Raw genomic sequence first — 25,305 nt, forward strand, 5'->3', positions numbered from 1 at the left:
ACTGACTGATAAGTCCTAATCAGGATGAAACCGGTCTCAGTCTACCGAAAGCCTGTAGTCTGATGATCAAATTAGTATGAACAACCCTTTAGTTTAACTTGAGCTTGTCTCACGACATACGAAAGTCCAGGCTTCTGCCCTGCAGAATTATTTCGCCGATGTTTATGTTGACTTTATTAAAGGAGGATTAAATTTGTTATTGTTGATGTCTTAGCACTTTTCTTCGTAGGTTACACCAAGGCTCAAAAGAAAATAAAGAGATGTGTTTTTTTATACATTATGTATAAACCTTACACGTATACAGCTATACTGTGTATAAACATCATAAAATAAAATAAAAACAAAACTGTAAATACAAAATCGTATTTACTTATATTGTTCATGTTTACCAATGCAAGTTTACACGACTAAATGTTATCATTATCTTATTTTGTCATGAAAAACCGTTTTTACGTATCATTTAAGTGTAAATAAACAAATAAAATCATTTTTAATGGCCTTTAAACCACATGTAATTTAAAACATATATTCTAATGACATTTTTACCACAAAGTTATTTCTCCTTAAATAAGTACATGTTGTACTTTGTTCAATATGTGCTTAATTAAATATATAATTTTAAAGCACTTGTCATGTCACTAAGATTAGCAAGCTATTACTTATGCCCTCTATTTAAAATAGATTGTTATGTCATAATTTGAAACTTCCCATGCACTTACATATTTCAATGTAATTATAATCTTTAAAGCTTTTTTTTCAGGTCTAATATACGATAAAGTATTTTTATTAAGCAAAGCATAACAAACAGTAATTATGAGACTCTAGAAAATAACAAAAATTCTAGAGAAACTAATGCAATAATTGTTCATGGTTTCAACACAACTTTTTTGTTAGCTAATTTTTTACTACCATAACTTAACTTTGATACAAACTTTAAAAAATCAACTAAATTACACAGTATATATTAACTAACTTGTAATTTAAAATCACTATGAATACTAAAAGTATTTTGTATATTTTTTTCTACGATTGTTTTTTGTTGAACATAATATTGTAGATGTTCTTTTAGATGTTTCTTTTTCACTCAGATTCAAGAAAATACAACAATAAACAGTGTTTTAAACACTCAACTTTTCATTTTTTTGAAAATTGGTTATCAAAAAAAAACCATAGTGTTTATAAACTTGTGTTTTTTTAGTTTGTCAGATATCACATATACATTGTTTTCTTGCACAAATAAAAACGTTGACTGATACTAACTGCTTATTAGAAGTTTTGTTATAAGATAAATGCTAGATTCCATCTTAAAAATCAGCTACTAGCAAGTATGCCGTAGTTACTTGAAACAATAATCTGGCGTACAAAAATCAGAAAGTCTTTAAATTGATTGATTTAGTGCTCAAACAAGTTCAGAGTTTTTGTCACAAAGTCGAAACGACGTTACAAACTAGATAGAGGTTTTAAACAAAAGGCTTAGCTGGGCCTCCAGCTAAAACGAACACAAGCATCTGTTATTTTATGAAAATAATTTATTTTAAAAAAACAGCGCAAAAATAATTTAATAGATACCACGTTGTTATATGTATATTGTATTGAATCATATTTACTACATTATATAGATTATATTTTTGTATTTTGCATCTTTTATTATATATTATATTATTATTGCACTGTTGAACTAGTATATACGACTCTAATAACTTTAATTTTGTACAGCTCTTTTGCTTAAGTTATTAAATGAATTAAAGTTAACTATTTTAGTTTATTTTTAATTCTTTTATTTTTCTTATATTTGGTCTTTAGATAGTTTATAAAAGTTCTGAAAAACTTTCTAAAAATAAAATTTTCATATTTTTAAAATTAAGTTAATAAAGACAACTTATTAAAGTAAACATTAAACCTTGTGAGACTGTCAAAATGCTTATTGTTGTACAATATAAAAATAACTTGATAACAAACTGCTTCAAACTAAATTAAAAAATAATTTATACTATTATTGCACACACTTTACTTGATTTATAGCAACGGCTAATGTGTTTAATACAGTAAGTTTTTAGTTGTTTAAAAAAAAACTAACTTTGTCACACAAGAAATGCATCTATTTTAGACTTTTGTGTTCTCATTGTTATTTTTACAACGTGTACAACTGGATCACATAAAATCATTATGTACGGACTTTTGTGGCAAATTCATGTTTAAGAAGATAACACTAGTTTGCCCAAAAAAGATTGTTGCTTTAGTTGTAAAGAAAATGCTTGGTCAACTTGCTTGCTATGACAAACAATTTAAAAAGTTCCTAACTGAACAGGGTTTCACTTTTCACAGTTTGTTGTTTTTTGCATACTTTACAAGTTTTTGTTTTAAGTGTTTTAATTTGAATCTAAACAATAACAATATAAACAATATTAATTACATTGAAAAATAAGGTACCATCTCCACAGTTTTATATTTTAACTGGTACGTAAAATTAGTTTTGCATAAGTTAAAATATAAAAAATTGTGAACTAAAGTAATAAACTATTATGTTTCAAGAATTGTTTTATAGTTTACGTAAATGAAACAAATACAATGTTTCTCGCAATTAGTCTAAAGTTTTAGTTTGAGAGATATTAAAACTATTTTTTGTTGTTTTTAGTTTTCTTTTAAGCGGTCATTTTTAAGAGCGTGTTTTACTCACATGTAAGTTTTTTGTTGAGTACACTTTGATCTAAATTTAAATCAACAGTAGTTTCATTGAATTTGAAAACAATATAGTTACAAATTCTTAACTGTTTCTACGAGTCACAAGCAAATAGCATCATCGTTATTTTTCCAAACATTAATAGAAAAATCGAGGATTGAATAAGTTACTGATTCTGGTTTAATTATTTACAACAATGTTAACCAACACTGGGAGACCAGCTGAGCGAATAGAAAAAAGTTTAGTGTTTCTAATTCATTTTAACAATATTCAACATAGTTTTATCTAAATATATAAATTCTCATTTCTGATTTCTTATAATCTAAGGCTTAAAAATGTTATAACTACAACCGCTAAGCAGCGCTAAAGTTAAGTTTATATAAATTTTAAACTTATAGTAATAAAACAAATAATGTTTACTCCTAACTGTTTTTACATCTTTAAAAGCACTTGCTGATAGTTTTGTTCAAATTAATAAAATATGTTTGTAGTTTAAAAGCACGTTTTAAGTTAAGTTTTTTTTCTATTGATAACGTTTTATATGTTTTAGCTCAAAAACAGTTTTTTGTTTCTTTTTTATAGGGTATAACTGATTCACTTACAACTTTAAAAATTAAATAGTTACAAATAAACTAAAAACAAAACTTAAACTTAAATACAAATCAAAAGTGTATAAACATCTATGTTGAACTGTTTGGCTGGTAGTTAACTATAAAACTTTTAAAATGTTTAGTAATACCTGAACAATTTTACTTTTGTAAATTATTTAAAGTTTTGCTCACAAAGTTTTTTAAAATTTCATATCTATAGAAACAAGCATATTTAAGTACATGTTCCCATATTTTATAGTATGCAAGAAAAAAGCTTGAAATCTAATAATTTTAAGTTCTATTGTCCTAGAATTTTAACCGCATGTTTATAAATAGCGTAATTAATAAAATTACCAATCTTTATATATATTTACCTACGTGTAGAAAAACATTTTTAAAACAAAAGTAATTACCATCCCTATAAATAAATATTTACTAATTTTGTTATGTTCATTCTGTGCTTAACAAATTCACTTTAAATAAAGTTTATACAGCTACATACTTTTTATAAATTTCCGGAAAAATTTATAAGCTTACTTAATAATAAAAGAAAACAACAAACAAAAAAAGAATGTTTTGTAAATATTGCGACATTGACTGACTTCTATGACGTAATAAACTTTAACTAGTGAAGTAATCTTTTAGTGCTAAAATATTTAATTTTTACACTATTTGTTGCTATTTAAACTTATACAAAAAACTTTGAAAATAAATGTTATTACACTGTTGTAATTTTTTAGGTTTGTCTCATTTACACTTAAAATTGTATACTTGTGTGTTCATTAAATATAGTTTTAAAAGTTAACTATTTGTTTTTATACAACTTCTATTATATAAGTTAAAAATATATAGATTGCTTTACTAGAGTTGAAAACATTATATAAAAGAGTAATATTAAACTTTTCTAAATATAATATTTCTAAAAACAAAGGTTTTTGCTAACACAATTATAAGCTTTGTGTAATTTATCGAAAGTCGGTAATAGAGTTTTAAGACTCAAAATTCTAGTAAAGTAAAATAAATTAATCAGATAATTGAACATTGCTATAAAGTTAAGTGAGCACTTTTACAATGAGATAATTCAACTGTTTGATAGTTAATCTTTGTTACTTTACATTTAAAATTAAGTTTCAAAATAATTTTACGAATGATCATCAACAAACTAACTTAGTTATAAATTTAAATTTCAGTTTATTAGTAATTATAAAATTTGTATATTCAAAACAACTTGTAAAAATTATTGTACAATTTTTTTAGACTATGTACTTTTTAAGCCATATCTTTATGGTTGATGTTTTTAATTCATAAACATCAGCTGTAATTTTACAGTTTGTAACCAAAAATAATAAAAAGAATTTATATCGTTTTTTGATTTTCACTTTGCCTTTAACTTTCCTGAACTTATTTTTTACTCTGAAACCGGTTAAAAAAAAATTACATACTATAAACATGTTCTAAAGCCACATACATTTTATTGCAATTAGGGTTCAAGCTATGCTGAGCTGTTTGGCTAGTAGTGAACTATAATACTACTAAATATTTTAATACAAGTTAATCTTTGTAATTTCGTTTACTTAGTAGTATATTTTAACATTGTTTTTACAGCATACTATAACAAAAAAACATATGATATTACAAAATTTACTATTTTTTAAACTTTTTTGTGTATAAAAACCTTTTTTTTTTTTTTTCAAAATATTCATAGCTTTCAAACTTGATCAAAAAACCTTACGCCCATCGAGCTCTAGAACAATTTTATGCTTCAAGTTTTTAGCTATTTTAGATACTTGTATTGATGGCTAGGTGTCAAATATGCACGAAAGGTCACTTTTGCTCAAAGACACTTCTTCACGAAGGGTCATTTTTCCACAAATTGAAATTTTAGCACAAGTTAAAACTTTTTATAATTTATCTTTTTTTTTTAACTGTTACTCTTAACCCGTAACCTTGGTCAGCAAATTTTATTCCTTAATATTATTTACTTAACGGTTATTGTAACCAATTTTATACTATCACTGTGATCCCTTAGCCTTACCCTTGGTCGATAGTGTTTTTTTATTAGTTCACTTTATTTTTTTTAATGTTTAATTTTATTTTACTCTTGTGAAAAATTAATCCTCCGTACAAATGTGACCCTTCGTGCAAAAGTGTCTTCGTTTATATTTGACCCATCCCCTGTAGTGATGAAGGCTTAAATCATTAATTAAGAAACTAAATTTTTAGCAGATGTTTACATCTTGATTACATATCGAACATCCCTGATACGTTGAACAACTAAATGCGAAGAAGATTTTTAATAACTTAACTTATGTAAACAAAAAGTTGACAAAAACTAGTTTTTTAAAAACTGTTTCCCAGTTCAAATGTTTATTCCAAACATTTCTAACGGTTGTTGTAGTAATTTTACTGCAACGCTGTATTCTTTTATTAAGTAACAAAATGCTTTTACACAAATTCATTACAAAGTATAAATATTTTTTGCAAGCTTTTTACTGTTAGTAGTATATTAATCAATTTATAATACATCCGAAATGCTGTACATATTACGAAATCAGTATTTACTAAAACTGGTTCTTGCTAACCCTTTATCAAAAGAATAAAAAGAATGTTTAAAATTTGAAAAGTTTATTGAATGTTATTTAGTGGTAATTTTACTTCAAAACATCCCTACAGCTCAAATATTTACACATGAGGTTTTTAAAACTAGCTATTATACTTGCGTTGTGGTTATTTTACAAGTATTTACTTGCTTGGTTTATTTGTGATTGACTTTGCAGGAGCCATAAGTTGTTTGAATTACTAAAAACACAAAAATTTAAAGTGACAATCAGCTTAGAATGTAAATTAAACTGCTGAAATAATTTAAAATTTATCTTTTGATAAACTAACTTTATTTTTACTCAGTAATTTTCAAATTAAAAACTCATTAGACTAAAATATCAAAGATAACCGGATAAATTTGTTGGATTTAATTAGCAAAAAAATTTTATTTTGTCTATAAGAATGATTGAAGTTTTGATTAAGTATTAAAAGTTGAAATAAATTTCTTATACCGCAAATTGTTTTAGATTTTAATTAGCTAATTGATAATAATTTTTATGTAACAAGTATACAGACATAATATTTTCCTAAAAATCTCTCAATTGTTGTGTAAACAGTTTAATGTTGACTTTTATTTCAAATTATTAAAATATTCTTGGAAAATAGCATAATCTTATGTAGTAAGTATTGTTATTAATAGCAAAAAAAGTTTTGTAAAAAGTGTGCTGAATTTTGTATCCTCTAAACTGGTAAAACAACTTGACAATGAAAAACATCACTTTGACTAAACATTCGAGCAAGTTCAAACGGTATTAAGCAGCTTATTCATAATCAACTTGCTTTACTACCCTTGATTGAATATTTTTATCATTCAGTCGGATTATGGTTTTTACTGTGGTTTCTGTATTTTTGATACGAAGCGCTTAAAGTTAATTTGTTTGTTTTAGATGAACATTCACTGGCGTATTAAAAGCATATTCGTTTAGTTGTAAACTTTATTGTTGTTTACAGCTTTCAAAAAAAAATCATCAGTAGGTTTATCTAAGCTTTCATGACAAAAATAGTCTTTTTTTGTAACAGTATTAACTAGTTCAATGGTTCTTTTTTAGTTTTTGTTTTACCGATTTTTTATCAGTTTTTCGGTCAAAGTAATAATTTTGTCTATAATTAATGTTTATTCTAAGCTATAGTTGTATCTAATTTAGAAATTTATTTTAGCTCAAGCTTTATTGTTAAGTTTAGATATTAACGTTATACACGTACTGGTTATTGTAAAATTTCTAAACTCTGCCTAAAAAATTGTAAAAAGATTTTTGAAAGCAAAAGCTAAGTTGACAATTTTTAAGCATTACTTTATGTTTTGTTTATTTAAACAACACTTTTAATGACAATATCTGTTTGCATTAAAACCGAAAACAAGTACTTAACTGAGTTAAGCTTGCAAATCGACTGTAGGGTAAACAAAATTATACGAAAAACAAAACAAAATTTAGACAAAGATAAAATTTGTAGAAAGGTAGTTATTTCTATTTATTTTTTGTTTTAAAGTTTGTGCACGTTTTACAAAAAAAAAGTGTCCATTAGAACAACTTTATTTATTTAATAAAAAAATTTCACCTATGCTCAAGTTTAACCATAATTAAACTGTAATCTAAATTTTCAACGTTGAGTAGATATGTGAAAAGCTATGTTTCCACTTAAAACTGAAAATATTTACAAAGATAAAAAAATCAACTATTTCTTACTAAAATATAAAATTCAAAGGCTAAATTGTACTTTGATAAGATTAATGTATGCAATCTGTAGTAATTATAGTAATTATTTCTGAAGTACGTGGTTTTATGTGACTGAATTTTTAGTAAATTAATCCATTAGTACTATAATAGAAATATTATCTAATTAAAATTTATATTTAAACTTTGAGGGTATTTGATTTTTTAAGACTAAGAACTTAAATGACAAAGCTTTTAATTATGATCTTATACGCAACGGTATTTGTCTAGCACCTAATTATAAATATTGACATTTAAAAGAAACTAAAAATATTTCAGAAAATATGTTTTTTAAAAACGTAGCGTGAGATATTTATTTTGTAATTTTTATGGTCAACCACAGTTTTTAATTAAGATAATTGTCACGGATATTCATGTGTCGGAATAAAATACTTTGGTTATTTTTGGCGCCAAAAAATCATCTTAATCAACTCTTGGTTGGTTTTCTAAACATTAGAAATTCCCGATTGGTGTTTTTTTAATTTAAACTATCTTAGTTAAAACGTTAAAAATAAACTTATACACTTAAACTATTTTACTAAAATATTTTGTTAATAGTATGTCAACATTTCTAAAAACTTTATTTTTTCCTCTTAAACAACAACTTAGTGTACAATAAATAATTTATTTACTCTTTTTTAAACTACCAAACAAAAACATTTTAACTATATTTTCAAAACAAATTTCATGATTTACCGAAGTCAAATTTTTTTTATTTAATGCATCAGCTTTAAGAAAAGAAACTAGTTTTGAATAAAATAAAACATCAAATAGCAAACATTAAAACATTTAAATTTAATCCTGTTTTTTATCTTTGTTTGTTATTGTTGATCGTAAAGTTTAATTTTTGTAAAGTTTTGCGTAAATAAAAGGTCAAAGTTTTATAAATCAAAAAATTACGGAATAATGTAAAAGAAGAATCGTTTATTAATATGTTCTGATGTTTATGTTAAATCCAAAAGAGTTCTCAATCTTTTTAATATTTTAAACAACCTAAATCAAATTTTGCAACTTTTGTCTTAGCGTAGAACCCAGAACAAAGAAAATCTTAACTCCTAAACTTTTTTATAATTTTTTCAACTACACAATAGTTGTAGAGGAAACTGGATGTTAACACTTTGTCAGTTTAGTGTAATAGATTGTTGCTGCTTTTTTGAAGATTTTATACATTGTTTACTAGACAAAGAACGTCTGTTTTATGTACTTTGAAACCATGCATAATCGATCTTAATCTTTGTTTTCATTCTAATGTGTACTGAGTGATAAGATAACTATTTTAAATTGCTCAAAAAAAGTGAAGAAAATTTTAAATTATTTAAAAGTATGTTGTACGACTTAATTTCTGCAATTTATCTATCTTTAATTCATATATAGATTTATTAGTGTTTAAATAAAGAAATGTGTGTGGTAGCTAGGTTTACAACGTTTACTTTTTCATTTTAGTACCATAAATAACCATAAAAATGTAAGTGCGTACTAAAATAAGAACTTTAATTAAATACGCCTATTAGTAAAAATGTTGCCACTTATATTTTTACTGAAGCATTTTCTGTTTTTTCTTATATATACTAAATATATATTTTGTTTGAGTTTTTGTTTTATAGACGACATACTATCTTTAAGAAATATTTATTTAGGTTAAAAAAAATATATAGTTTCAAAAACGCCATTTTTAAAATCTTCTAAAATAATAATTTAGTTTTCATGACCAGCATAATTGCTTGAATAATTTATTATTGAATAAAATTAAAACATTTGTTTAGAAAATAAAGTCTGTCCAAAATTTCTTTTTTATCGTATAGTAAACGCAAAGTTTAGGTGCAGCCCAATGATAGAAAAAATTTAAATATTCTTGGTTTTCCTGTATTAGATTTTTTTTTTAATATATTCTAAGTAAACTAATAAGTTGTAATATTCAATAAGGAAAACACTAAAACAAATATTTGAAATCAATATTTTTATTTTCTTAAATTAAGAGTTTGTTTAAAACATTTTCACACTGGGTATAACTAGATGAAGCGATTTATTTTGATTAAGCAAATTTTTTGTCAACAATGACAAATTATTGTACGTTCATGGTTTCGTATTTATCATAACCTCAAACTCTCATACTTTATAGTAACTGCAAACTAATGCGTAATATTTTTTTCTATATTTCTAAATCAGCCGTTAAGTCGTTGATATAAATCAAAGTTGTAATGTGTCAGTGAGTTTACTTAAAGATTAAAAAAAACTGTATGTGAAAGCAAGATTTTTTATATGATTTGTTTTCAGAATCTGTATTTAAAACAATATTTTTAAAAAGTTTTAAATGCATATGTGTTTTCTACATTAAAGTTAACTTTGATGATTTATAAGAAAACAAATAATAAATCATAAATACTTTTATAAACGTTTTTGTGCTTCGTAATAAACTTATTTTTAACATTTAGTATTAAAATGTTTGTTAAGGTAAAAGTAATTATAGAATAAATAAAAATAACCTTTAAATAATAAATAGTTCAACTAATTAGGTTTTTTTACTAATATTAGAATAATATTTAGTTTTGTAAAGTTAGTTTACAACTACTTTTTTCTTAAAAATATGACAAAAAACTGTAACAAAAGTTGTCAAATAAATTTACTGATAATATATTTGTGGAAGTAGTTATCATATTAAAACAAATTACTATTGAGAAACAGTGGTTTATCAATTTAAATCTGACAAACAACCCTAAATCATACATCCAATAAGCATCAACTTTGTTCAACCAAACTCAAATAGTGGATGCCGGCAAAAGATAAAGATTTAATCGAACTTTTCATCTCTTATCTAACACCTGACTGTTTACACTATACTCGGAAAAGGCTGTCAAATCTTTATTCAGGGTTTACTGATTTTCACTTGTAAACAGTTGTCTTCGTAGCTAGTATTTTAGTCAAAAAACTTTATTCGTTTATGGTGTAACATAGTTACGTTTAAACGCTAAAATAACGATAATATTAAATAGATATAGATAAACAAAAGTCTGATAAAAGTTTGTTACTTTATTGTAAAATTTTACTTTAGTCAGCTTTTACGAGAAATTTTCGTTTGTTTTTTCTTTATAAAGACTTATATCACTTAGAATAAGTACAACATTAATTTAAACACCCCTTTTCAAAACCATTTTAGAATAGTTTTGCGTTTTAACTTCTATTTATGGCAACTTTGCGTAAAATTGCATTGTTAAACTCACATACAAACTATTTATTAGCAGGTCTGATAGCGTCACCCTTTATTAATTGATGGTGCTGCGAACAACAATTGATACTTTTATTGTAGCATCGATTTTGAAAATGTTCGATAAAGCTTTCTTTTGTCATAGGTGGCATGGTGTTTAGCTGACGTGTGTTTGGAGCTAAACTGTCATGCTAGCTTTGGTCACAAAGCCTGTGGAATTTCTAAAGTTGATAAAAGTATTCGAGCTTGAACATTCTGCACCAAGTTGTGCAAGTTTCGCTCTAGTCAAGCTGCGTTAGAACAAAGTGCTGTATCACAACTTAAACTGTTTTACAGCTTAGAAGGAGTTGTTTTAGTGGAAGTTGTGCGGTACTGCTTGCAAAACTATAACTTATTTCTTTGCTAGATACAATTTAAATATTAATAATATCATTTACAATAAAAATTAATACTTTACTATTTGCAAGATAGAAAATATAAAATTTTAAGCCCTTCATGGAAGGCAAACAACTTTTGAAGCATTAACAAAAGCGTTAACGCATTAAACCCTTATTTACACGGAAAACTTAAAATTGCACGGCGTCTAAAATTTCAACCGCAAATCTGGTTAATGCCTCGAATACTTCAGCGAAAAATTTCAGCGAAAAGTGAAGCGCCGCTCTTTTTCGAGCGAAAAAGTTTCCATCGCGCTCGTGATAAGGCCTTCGCTCGTCCACCAGTTTCTCAGTCGAATGTTTACTCGCATTTCGTTGGTAACGTTGAGTTTATTACCTCGAAAGTTGTTCAGCGGTTGGTTAATAAAAGAAACGAGGTAGCAATAAAGTACGAGTTTGGTTTTGTTTTTGTTTGCTTTGAGGTTGTTATTGATAAACGCTTTTTTTTAAGTTAGCTGTCAGAATCTGCATTGATGTTGTTACAAATCATGAGAAGTAAAAGTTATGCTGTGTTACTAAACTTTTTTAACTTTTATTTGTTTTTATATTGAGATGTAGTCGACACATAGTTTTTAGTATCGTTGTACTTCAACATAGGTTGAAATATTTTTTCATAAAAAAATTAGTTTAAAAGTAGCAAATAAATTCAACATACAGTTAAAACAAAAACAAAACGAAATTAAATTCATTACAAAACAACTGAAACACAAGTATCGCCAGTGAAATTTCCTTGGATTTTTTTCTCTTTCTCACAGTTTGTTTGACTTGGTTGTGCCTCTTAGCAAACAAACATTCCTACGAAGCAGCAACGCAGCTAACTTATCAAAATAATAAATTTTCTTCTCAACTCGGTTGGGTATTGAGTTTTATAATTGTGCGGACTTTTGTGTTATTTTTTGATTTTTTAGTATGATACAAGCTCTTATGATTTTTTCTAAAAAAATTGTAAGTTTATACAAGACAGTTAAGTTTTGACGATAACGTTTCAGTTTACTTGGTTGATAATCAAACTTTTTTAGATAATAATGATTAGTTGTTTAACTTCTAAGAAACAGATTTTGTTTCTCAGCTTATATAGCTTACTACATAATTAATTGCAGCTGATCAGGTGTATATAAATCTTGTTATTACATTTATGAAATTAAACACGCAATCAAGTTTAAACATGTTTGTTCAACTATTTTTCGAATTAAAACCAAATTTATCAAAACATTTGATAAAACTTCAAAAAAAAAGTATTTTCTAATGTTTCTAATGTTTGTTGAACTGTAGAGCAATACAACTTTTTAGTACTTTAATGATAAAATAAACCAAAGTTACATAAGTTTATTTTATCATTTAACTACATATCAAAGCTCTGTTAAACCAACAAAATCTCTTTATAAATTATGGTTTCTAAAGGTTAATTGGTAAATTTGTGATTCCATAAACACAATTATGCTTTACTATTGCATTTGCAAAGGTTTACCTGAGTGTCTTAGTAGCAGCTGCTTAAGACTTTTACAATAGATTAAATGCTTATTAATTAAAATATGTTACACTTTTTAACTAGGATAGGCTATTTCTTTGATTTCTAGCCAAAATCATGAAAGGTTTATGATTAAATTATTGAATTATGTTTTATACTTATCAAGATTTTTTAAAATATGTCGTCACTTTTTATTTTGCTTCAATAAAGCTGTAAGTGCTTTAGAAATTTTAGAATAGTTAGGTTTATTACGATCTTAAAACGTTAAATTTCAATTTTTTTTATAATACAAAGCTATCAAAATTCATTTTATAGATTTTTAAATAACATGAAGTTTGTACTTTTTATTAGTTTTATCTGGATTACATCATTAATTTCTGAAGTTCGTCCAAGGAAAAGTAAGTTTAAAATATTGAACATTAATGTTATCATACCATTTTTTAATTAAAATTTTTACTAGTAATCTAAGTCTGTGTTTATAGAATTAGATACTAACCTTGTAAACAAAATAAATTAACAAAAAAAAACTTGTAAACCTAAAGTTTTACTTAGCAACTTAAAAATCTTAAAATTTGTAAAAAATTAATAAACACTAGTTTAGTAAACAATAAAGCTAAAGAATATCAGTTAAGCTTTACAACAACAAATGCTTAAAGTTGTGACAACTCAATTGCATAAGTTTAAAAATCAAAGCTGGCTGTAAAATTTTTATACTTTAAAGCCCTATTCACATATCAGAACAAATACATGTTAATAGTACTTGAATAACTCTATAAGTAGACTTATTAATCTTGAAAAGACCAATTGTTTCAAGTGGATAGGCGTTGCATGTAAAATAAAGATTAACTGTTGGGAAATAAACACTAACTTACATTTGTAATACTATATTTTGGTATAATTGAACTACTCTTTTACAGTTTTATAACAGAATTAGATTTGACTAAAAAATATACCTTTTTTACAATTTCCCATGAGGCTAGTTCATTTTGCAGCTCGTTCCATGCATTCGTTGTTCGATAGCAAAACTTTTATGTCCACTGACCATTGTTGATATTGTGTTTGCATAAAAAATAAACATTACCCAAAAATTTAACTTAGTTATCTTGTTTCGTATAAAAATAATGGTAAGCTAGCGCACCTTTGTTAGTAAGCCTTGAGAATTTTAAATTGAAGCATGTAAACTTGCTTTCTTATTTTAGTCATTGTTTTAAACTCTGCACATTTTAAATATTTAGAGTAATTTACATAACTTGCAGTTTTCAGCTAAGTAGCTGACACACTTCAAAGGCTTCTGACCCAATTAGGTAATCTTTGTTTACAATTACCACTTATACTGGGTTGACAACGTAGTCTTTTTATGAATACTGTAATAATTTTGTCTGCAACTTACTTTTAATCAAAACTAGTTTTTGACAATGCTCTTTTCATCTAATAATTTTTTTTTTGTAAAATTTCTGTGCATAATTGTATCATTAACCACATTAAAAAACGTTTTAAGCTTTTTTAAAAACGTTTAAAAAGTAATAATATTTTTTTAAGGTTGTTTTATGTTTTTAATGTCATTTGAAAAAAAAGAACTTTTTTCATTAAATTATATTTTAATTCTAACTTTTGCTATCAAATTTCTAATTTTTTATTCAAAAACGTACTGTTTTAAAACATTTAATATTTTATAACTGTTTTCTAAGAAAGTTCATAAAACAAGTTTTCAAAAATACTTGTGACTAAGTGTGTGAGTTTTGCGTTGCTCTTGATTGTAGGTCTAAATTTAATTTATTGCTCTATGAAGTTTTGTATCTAAAAACATATGCAAATCTAATATGTAATTTTTTAAATTTATGTAAAAGGTTATTTTAAAAAGTAAACAGCAGTAGTAACATAAAGCTTTAAGTACACATTGCAACTATTTTAACTCATATACTTGATTAATAAGTAGACAGTATTAAAAACTTTAAAAAGTATAAAAATACTGAAGTAAGCATTTAAAATAAGATAAATTTAAATTTTTGTTTATTTTGAAACTCTGACTAATTCAAGGTGATAGATGTTTTGTTAAGTAAAAAATACTAAAAAAATAGCATTAAAGTAAAATAAAATCAATATAATTGCCTAAACTTGTGAATTTAAGTTTTTGTTTTTTGTGACTCATACGTTATTCTATATTTTTCATACGTCAGTGAAATACGAATCAAAACTAATCAAAAAAGATATATTTTGATAAAGCTTTTTAAACAAATACAAATTTGTTTGCTTACCAACATAAATGCCTTTAATTTTTTTTTACTTTTGCTAAAGTGTGTCAAAAAGTGACAAAATTGATTGAAAGTAACTTAAGATTTAATCTTTGATTATCTGTTATGTTTTGAAAACTTTAAAAAACCATCATTTAATCAAAACAATTAAAGTATGTCGGAAGTTGAAACTAACACAGTAACGCTTCAACGAATGTTTCAAAACTAATTGTAGTAACTTTGTTTGGTTTGAAGTTTTGTTTTAAAATTTTAAAACTCTACTTAGTTTTGCTTACATTTCTATTTTTTCTCAGAACAGATATTAAGGTATACAAAAATTAAGGGTTTTCCTGCACAAATCTTTTAGTATTTAGTTTCAAGTATTTAATTTGAAAAAAACTTTAAGTTTAGATTTGTTCATTGAGAAATATATGAATCTTAAACAAACTAGAAAGTTCCGTAAAAAAATGATTTTATTTTTTTATGCACTGCTTAACTTGAAAAATTAACTTTCGTTTATTTACGTTTAAACTGAGTATGTTTTTCTGGATTCTATAACTGTTGTTTAAGACCAAATAGTTATTAGTATTTCGGAAGTATGTTTATTATTTTATAGAACAATTTACAAAATTTATACATAGGTATTAGTTAAGTTTTTCTAAAATTATGATTTAATCCCTTTAACTAACAATGGAAAAAAGTAGCTACTGTTTGGAACTACTTCGTCTTAATCTTGCTGGTTCAAAACAACTAACTATATTTTTTTAAAGTCTTACTTGTTGAAAAATTATAGTTTGAATTTTATTTTCAAAAACGCTTTTCTAACAAACTTTGTTTCTGTAAAAACACAAAAACTTACTGTACAAGTATCAACCTTGAAAACTTTTTCAACAACTGTCGAATGAACTCAGGTTCGAAGTTCAGGTGTCAGCCTTACTCAAGCACCAAGCGGAAATCAGTGAAGTGTAACGGGTGCCACTGCGCGGTCCACTGTGACGTCACAAACTACTTGCCGGCCAACCCGCGCCTGCAACGAATCACCTGCATGTCAGTTTTCTTGTTTTTTTTTTTTTTGAAATTTGGCAAAGCAATGGTCAATGGTATTCATTAAATTGTAAATCGCAAGCACATTTTTAAAAATATTAAAAAATATTTATAATTTTTTGCGTTTTATTATAAATTTAAAGTAAATTTTCCTTATGTGATAAAGACAAGCACAAGGCTATTTTCGAAAATTTTCACACACAATAGTTTTCAAATAAATTATTTTTGATGACAAAAGTCATTAAATTTATTTCAATTAAACAGCGACCCTTGGTGGAAGGAAAAGTCGAAGAAGATGTGCATCGGAAGAAGAAAATTAAGAAGAGTTTGCAGAAATCCTAAAACGGTAGTTTTTTTATTTACTAGTAAATAAAAAGATATTGTTTATTTTCTTTAAAAAACTTTTGATTTTTTTTAGAAAAAAACATATCAAATATGTATTTGTGTTAATTTTTTTTTTTCAAAGATGTTATACTTTTGCTTATTGTAAAATTGAACACTTATATCCTACTATAAGTTATACAAACTTTTTGTCATAGTGTCCATACAAAACCGATGAAGATGTGATGAAATTGGAAAAGGAAGTCACGTGGATGGACGATAATGTCAGAAAGCATAATTTCACAGCATCAGTTGATAAGGTCAGTGTTTTGTGATTAAAAATACTACTTGTGAGTTTTTTGTTAATCTTCCACTGCTTTATTTTTTATGACTTATAGGATATCGATAAAAAAGTATTTACTAGTAAATGTTAACTCTAGATCTTCAATTTTTTTTTAATAATTTTTTTTGAAGTTTTTGCATCAAATAAAGCACAAACAGTAAAATACTTTTTTTAAAGAAAATTGTTTACTTAACTTCATTTTGCAGCCTCTGCGATGCAAACGTATCAATATTTGCGCAAGACACACTTTAGAAACTGGCAAAGAAATATACAAATACTCATGTACACAAATAAAAGGTAAAAATTTACTACTAGTACAAAAAACTTAGGTTTTTATTAAACTTTGAAGCTAGAATCTTTATAAAAAATTTGTTAAGCTAAAATATATAAAATTATAACACTCTTATTTGCCTAACAAGCTTAGTATGATTAAATAGCTTTCTTTAAGCTAAAATTATAATAAGTGTACTGACTTGTACGTATTATTTATTATAACTTTCTATCCCAACAGATTGCAATCTGGAATGCATATCTATCAGATATTTTCGACGCAAGTGTGAACAGTACCTCAAATCTTTGCAAACCTCTCCTTCATAAAGTTTATCTTAAAGTATTCGGAAAAAATTCAAAAAAATTTAAGAAAGGCGTTTTTAGGAAAATTACCCAGCATAGTAGTTTGTATGTTTTATTGATTGTGAAACAAAAATCTTTATACATAAATCAAATATTGCTGTAACAAAACATCTGGTGTTTTAACAAGCTACATACACCTTTTTAAAGTTTTAGTGATAGAGTTTGTTTCAAAACACTTTTGACATTCATAACAACATTATTAAAAAAAAAAATTATAAAAGTTTTTACTTGTGTTAGTTTATTAAATTAACATTTTTATTTGCTGAGAACAAAACACTTTTAACTTAGTTTGTGTAAACATTTAGTTATATGTTGCTTTCGAAGTTTTGTGTTAAATTTTTACTAACAGTTGTTTGAAAACAAATTTTAAGTCAGTTACGACTAGTAAAAGTAGTTTTTCAAGTTTTTATTAACTACCAATAAACTACAGTGTTTTTAGAAAGTAATTTTTTTTTAAATAAAGTTTTAAAAAAGTTACTTCTAGAAGCAAAACGTGTATTCATTGTAGAAAATTTTTCTTAAACACTTTCATGAAACAGATTCAAAAGTCCTAATTACTTTTTGAATTGATCGTACAACTTGTTTTTTATTAGACAAGGCTAATTTTTTTTTTTTAATATTAGTTGCAAAAGGTTTTTACTATCTGTATTTTCTTCCACCATACGTCAAAATTTGTTTGATTACTAAGCACAAATAATATACAACTGTCAAGTTATTTGATATTTTAACACTTAAAAATTTTCAATCTAAGTTTACTTCTATTATTAATTTGTTTTATTTCTGAAATTTTCATTAATTGTTGAAATCTAGCTCGTTTTATTAACTAGAACATAATAATTTTTATATTAATTACATTTTTTTTCTTTTCTTAATGCTTTTAACTATACTTCAAAATTGTCACGGAAATTTTATAATGCTTTTTTAAGTTTATCAAAATGTATTTTTGGTATAAAAATACCTCTTTTAATTGTTTTTTATAGTGAGACATTTTTTGAAACCTTAACAATTTCAAGTTATAACGAAAAGTAATAATTATTCATTTTTTTGTTTAATTCCCTTAAGCAGTAAAGCTTTCAGTATTTAATTGGGCTTGTGGTTAACTTAAGACAGCGTATAATTCTAAGTACTTTTCATAAATACTGGAAATCGTATTAATACTTTAATGCCTTTGTTAGGTGTTTTACACTCAATAGAACGTAAGCTTCTTAGAACAAAATATAATGACATTTTGTCTTTTATATTTAATTCAAACTTCTAGTTAAGAAGACATTAAATATTTATAATTAAATTATAACTTTTTCATTTATCAACTAGACTATAGATTAACAAACTTGTTTATCTTTACAATTGCTAATACTGTTCTAATTTAAGGACATTTTTAAGTAGAAACTTTTCGTTAAACATGCCTTTTTTTCAAATCCTTCAAATATCTAAAAGTTCACAAATTCATGCATGGCTTGCGAATATTAAACATCCGTTTGTTAAAGTACTTCATAACAGGTGACAATAGAAAATAAAGTCGTTGAATAGAAATATTACATGCGACTTAAAATAGTAGGTATAAAGTTTTTACACACTTGTTAAGTCTATTCATTTTAACAAAAGCAAAAGGAAGTCGAACTTTTTGCAAAAGTCGAAACATAAAACAATTAAATATTACAAAACAATAAGGCAGATGTACTTTTCTTGCTTAGTTTAAAAATGGAAGTTTAAATAAAAACATAGACTATTTCTTTAAAACATTTTGAGCAATTGAAGAAAATCGTATATGGTTTTGATAAACAAGCAAATAAACAAATTCCTTTCTTATAAGAGAATGAGACAAAATATTTTTTAACAAAGTTATCTTTTTACAGTGTTTTCACACTATAGAGAAATGTCACACAGAGGTGTTATACAAGAGGTAGGTTTAAATAACTTGTGTTTATTTAAAGGCCAAAAAATTTCTGCATACTTATACTATTCACATACTTATAATGTTTCTGGTCATAAGTTACAGCCTAAGCTTCTAATAAACGTTTAGGGTTCAAACTTCAGATATTTCAATTAACAAAAAGATATTAATACTGTGAACAGATATTTCTAAAACTTTACTTTTGAAAGAAATTGAATAACTTGAGTTTAATTAGGTTGTAATATAAAAAAATTAAATATTTTTTGTCGAGTGTTTTTGTTAAAAAGTCTGAAAACATTCTAATATTAAGTATAAATTTTAAACTGAAATAGCTTTTAAATGACTTTTAAATGTTTGAAATATTTGATAGCATTAACATTACGAAAACGCAGGTGTTCAAGTTAATGAATTACATTAAATTACACACAAGTTATTTAATAAGCTGGTAACCGCAATACTGCAGTCTAAAATTATTAGTTATGCAAGTTTTGAAAAATTTACAGCTACAAGTTGAAGTTTTACTGCATTTTCTTACTTTCACATTTAAGTAAAATTCTTGAGAAACCTACAAATCTTACTTTTTAGGTTCTAGTAAAAGCAAACTAAAAGTTTTTGGCATAATAATTATGAAAAAATTATTTTGTTTTATTTAGACCAACTTTAATCAATTCTCTCAAACTACTGAAATATATTTTATGAATCTTTGTTTTTTGATAACAAATCCAATTAAATTTACGTAACAAGTTAAAAGTATAAAATCCTATAAAGCATTGAGAACCGAATACTACTAACTTTAATACTTTTCAAACCAGTAGATTGACATTATCGTTAGTTTAAATACTTACGGTTTTACGCATACTTTAGGTATTATTAAAGTTATGACGTAGCTTTTTAAAAAATCTAACTAGAAAAACTAGTTTTTTTTTTTGAGATTTAAATACTGATAAACAGCGAAATTAAATTAATTAAAATTTCAGTCGGCGCCTAAAATGCCGAAGGTATGTTTGAAGCTTTTATTTTCTTATCCAACAAGTGTATTTTTATTGACGATTATGGTAAAGGAATAATTTCTAGGTTTTATAAATATCAAAAAGTACCATTACTCTGTTATTTTATCTTTTATGTAAATTCGTATCCTCTTAAAGTTTTTATTTTGTTGATTAGTATGCGGACCAATATGAAAAATGAATTATTTTTGTTCAAACAGTCTTTTATTCCGATATTTAAGCTTTTTTTACCATCTCTCAATAATAAAAATAATAACAAGACTAAAAAGCCAATAATGCTGTCAATTTTTATATAAGTTACACTTTGTAAAATTTTTTGTCAATGACTTGAAATAATGTGCTTTTGTAAAGATTACACAATAAATCCAATCATTACATTTTATCGCGTTACAAAGAAGCTTTATTTAAAATAAAACGAGAAAAAATACCGGTAAATTTTTCAAAAGTTCTAGTTTTTTGTAGAAATTACAAAGGTCTGTTTGTGATATTTATAAAGATTGAAGTTTGAAACAAGTTTAGCACTTACGTTAACAAAAAGGTTTTACAATGCGTTATTCTTTTCCTTTAAGCCATAACTACCAACGGTTTTTCATAAAAACTTTTAGAAACTTTAGTATAACTAATTAAGTATAATAATTTAAGAAAATTATATTATCTATTGCTTTTATAAAGACTAACCTTTTTTAAATTGATAAGACAAAAAACTAAAACTACCTATTTAAAAGACTACATAAAAAAAATAGTATTAGTATCAAAAAAGTAATGTTTACATTTTCATAGTAACTTAGTTTTTAAAACATTTACTAATAAAACTGGTTTCATTTGTAAGTTTTGTTATTCTTAATATTAATTTATTAGATTTATCAAGCTTGTTATATAATAATTCTAACTTAAAACGGAACTTTTTAGTTTTACCCAAACTTAACTTAACAAATTTTTTTTTTTTTTTTTTAATCTAACATACACTATAAATTAAAGCTTAAATTTCAAATACAATTTTTTACCAAACGTTTAATAAAAATAAGCTATAGTATAACAAAACTTTAAAAAAATAATAATTACTAACATACTTAATAAACTTTTTGAAGAAAGATTTATTTTTGTTTAAATTTTTATTTGTACACTTTAAACTTGCTTAATCAGCAACTAATACAAACAAAATGTACGCTTCAAAGGTTTGAGTAGCTGTAAACCACCTCATTAAGAAGCCTATGTTTAGTTGATTATAATTAATTACTAATCAACATTAGCACAACAAGACGGCTTTTGTAATTAAGTGATAGTCGGTTATAAATTTTTTTATGCCTGAGTATACTACCTTAAAAATTTAATTTTAAAAGAAATCTTAATCTTGTGTTAACCTTTACATTGCTAATAACTTGGTTTTTTACTTGCAGTAAAAAAAAATAATATTTTCGACTTTTAGTTCAAAAACCATAGAGAAGTTAGTTTAACTATTATAAATATATATATATATATACACTTCAAAGTTTAATACTAAGTTCTTTCGTTAATGTTCAACTCTTTTTGTTTTTTAAAGCTTGGTTAGTAGAGCACTATTTTGAATAAAGTTTATTTTTAAGTTTAAGCTAAAAACATACTTTCATTAAATTTTTCAATCGTTTAAGAAATAAATAAGTTTGAAACATTTAGTTCAAATAAAAACTTGAATTGTCATATTTAAGCTGAATTATAAATAGCATTGTATTTTTTTTGAATTGTCTTAACTCTTAGTATATTTTGTTAACTAAAAGTTGTTGTAGAAAAGAAATAAAAATTTAGTTTATATTTTAAACTTGTCTTTCTTTGTAGTAATTTTTTTTTTTCTATCAGTATAGTTGTTAACAAATGATAGAAATAGCTTAGAAGCGATTGAGTTGAAATATATTTGTTAAGATTATATTTTTCGTTCTTTCAAAAAAATCTTTAAGTGAAATTGTGTAAGCTATTGAAATTTTTAAAACAAAAATATCAAACTAAAGCTCGATCTAAATTGTTTAAAAGTAAAACGTTTGACAAAAAATAATTCAAAAACAATTAATTTCTAACTTAATTTTACAACAAATATTTAAAAAATCTATTAATTTAGAACTAGTTAGCTGATGATCAAATATAACTTATATATTTCTAATCACTTAAATATTGTACCTAGTATGCTAACAAGTAGTTTTACAAGTTTAGAAAAACTGTTAAAAACTTAAAAACAAATTAATGAACTTTAAACTTGTAAGCAAAACCACAACCCTGTTTAAAAACTAGTCAGAAATATTATCAAAATAAATTTTCTAATAGCAGCTTCAGTTTTTATTTAATTACTTTTTAATTATTTTTTTGTAAGTATATGGTAATGTGTTTCGTAAACTGTTATGTTTTTTTGATTAAAAGTATCAACTGAAAAGCTAGTTCTTTATACTTTTTTATTTATTTTTTTATGTTTTACCTTTGTTAGGCATAGTTTTCAATATTTGAATTAACTGATTATCATCTAAAAAACGCAATAAAACAAACCCTATGTAAAAACGTGTGACGTAAAAACCACCTTTAAACCCTTAATCCTAATAGTTAAGATTTATTACAAGGTATACAAAATAAAAAGAGTGTATAAGAAAATGTGAATAGAGAAGTTTAACATTTATCACAGCTTAATAAGCTAAACTAATAAAGTTTGCATTTTAATGTAGGTTGTAGTAAATTGAAAATATAGGTATTTATAAATATATGTAAAAATATTTTCATACCACGAAAAATTTTCTAATCGAAAAATCTATTTCTAACCATACTCTCAAAACTAAAGTGAAACAAAAATGGTTGAACTATTTTGATAAAAAGTTTTAAAAGTATTTTAGTTAAAACAAATATTTTTTAAAAGTCGAACAAAAATTTTGTCTACTTAAAAAAAAAGTTTTCTAAACATTATAGAGTTGTATCTTTATTTAAAAGGACTACTTGTATTTTCTATGTATAGAGTTTTATTTAAATACGTAAAAAAAACTATCAAGTAGCATAGAAAATGTAGTTTTTTCAAACTAAAACTTGGATTTGCGATTTAAAACATGTAAACGAGTTTGTATACATTTTCATCTTCTATTTCAACTATATTCTGTTTCATAACACACATCAAACTTTGATTGATCACTTCCAAAGTTTTGTTTAAAATAAAATCTTAAATTTAATAGCAGAATTCAATTTTTATTAAGCTATTGAGTGAAACCTAGTTTTGTCTATTTTTTGATGGTTTTAAATACTTCTAAATTATTGAATAACAATCAACATAACGAATTTACAGCTACTAAGAAAAATGAGACGAGTTAAGATGTGTAGAAACAAAACTTTTTACAATGTTTTTTAACAATTCAATTTGCGGTTAGTTATGCCTTAAAGTAACATCTAAAATACTCATTAGTTGTTATAATCACTATATCAAAGAAAAACGGGATTACAGACAAACCACTAGTCTTAAGATTTTCGAGCTATCAACTTAAAGAACAGATTAAACAGCATACATACCACATAACTAAACTAATTAAAATATTTCAAGATTATTAGTGGGCTCTATTTCCAAACCTAAAGTTGTAAATTATTCTAAAGTCAATAGAAAATCTTCTAATTGGCTTTTTTTTTCAAATATTAAATCTTAAATTTTTAGTCTTTTTAAAAATATACCTATTTCGGTAATTAAAAATTCTTTTTTAAAATGTAGTTATAAAAAATAGTTCCAACAAGTACTTTTTATTTGTGAAATAAAATCTAGTAATAACTAATTTGTTTATAAGAAAAAATAAAAGCTGTTCATAAATACTTAAAAATGTTGATTTTTTTGAAAATATTTACATTATGTAATTGAATAAAAAATGCTAAGTCTGGTAACTTAGTATTTTTGTTAACATAAAATTAAATATTTCAAAATTAATTATGATTTTTTCTTTGTAACTTAAGCTGTTTTAAAAAACCTTATATTTTATTAGCTTAGATGAAGTTAATGTTATTTGTCTACATTTTATTAATATTCAATTATTTACACAGATAAAACATTTAATAGCACGTAATCAATGAAATTAGTGTACAATTGAAAGCATCAAAGTTTTTCTTTGTAAATATTTTTTTTTGTCTTTTAGTATTTTAAGTTAGCAACAATTGTTAAACGTGATACAATGGAAAACTTTAAATTTTTAGTTTGTATTTAATTTATTTATTGTTTTCAGTTATAATTTTCACAGTGTTTTTATCATTTTTTTTACAACATAATTCTATTGGGTAATATTAAACTTGTAAATTTGTTAAATGTGTAAATTTGTTTCATTATCATAAGTAATACGTTTAAAAGTAGAAATAACATATTTCTTTAGTTTTAAGTTTATAAAAAATTATACTTACAGTGAATAAAAACTAAAAAAGAGTATAATTAATAATTGCATATCGATGTGAAATGATGTAAACTTTACAACAATAAACTTTTAGTGCTAATTATACAAACATAAGTAAATCAAGTATTTAACTTGTTATTTTATTACAATTAGTTGTTCGTAGTTTTGCTCGTCGATACATCTAATAAAAGTCATAAGTTAAGTGATAAATTCATGTTTAATGTCAAACTGTCAAATTAGTACAAACAAATCATAAGCATGGAACACGTCTTCTTGTACAAATAGTTTAGGTAACTTCTGTAGTATTTACTATAACACTTGTATATATAATATAAAAATTTTAATAACTGTTCTAGTTAAACGATAGTTATTTTTTTAACTTAAAATTTTACTAGCGTTTGATTAAATACATAACAAGTATGAAAACAATCTCTAAAGTTTTATTTGTTACAGTTTACTACGTATTTCTCTACTTTTTATCATAAACCTACAGTAGAACAGAACATAAAACTATGCATAGCGTTTTCACTAAAAACAAAAAGTTTAAATCTGACAAAATAATTACAGCAATAAATAATCAGTATAAAGTAATCATTAATTAGACTAAAGTATTATTAATGGAAACAAAATGAATAATTAAATTAAATAAAGACACCTTGTAATCAAATTCTTTTTGTTTGCACAATTCTGGTTTCTTTGAAAATACAGAGATAGCCTCAAACTTAACGAGATAAAAACAATATTAAAATGATAAATTATCTTAAATCTAGATATCTCAAGT

The 25,305-nt window shown here is 24.6% G+C and overlaps 1 protein-coding gene across 1 annotated transcript; it reads left to right on the forward strand.

The window, feature by feature from the left end:
• Positions 1–13,006: 13,006 nt before the first annotated feature.
• Positions 13,007–17,662, forward strand: LOC145842689 (uncharacterized). The gene is made up of 6 exons (XM_082950166.1): positions 13,007–13,085; positions 15,830–15,965; positions 16,227–16,308; positions 16,502–16,603; positions 16,833–16,923; positions 17,138–17,662. The coding sequence occupies exons 1-6, from the start codon at positions 13,016–13,018 to the stop codon at positions 17,221–17,223; spliced, it is 567 nt and encodes a 188-aa protein (XP_082806292.1). The 5' UTR covers positions 13,007–13,015; the 3' UTR covers positions 17,224–17,662.
• The last annotated feature ends 7,643 nt before the right edge of the window (positions 17,663–25,305 follow it).

The sequence above is a fragment of the Thalia democratica genome, chromosome 8 (genome assembly GCF_965202585.1).
Source record: "Thalia democratica chromosome 8, ktThaDemo2.hap1.1, whole genome shotgun sequence".
NCBI lineage: Eukaryota > Metazoa > Chordata > Thaliacea > Salpida > Salpidae > Thalia > Thalia democratica.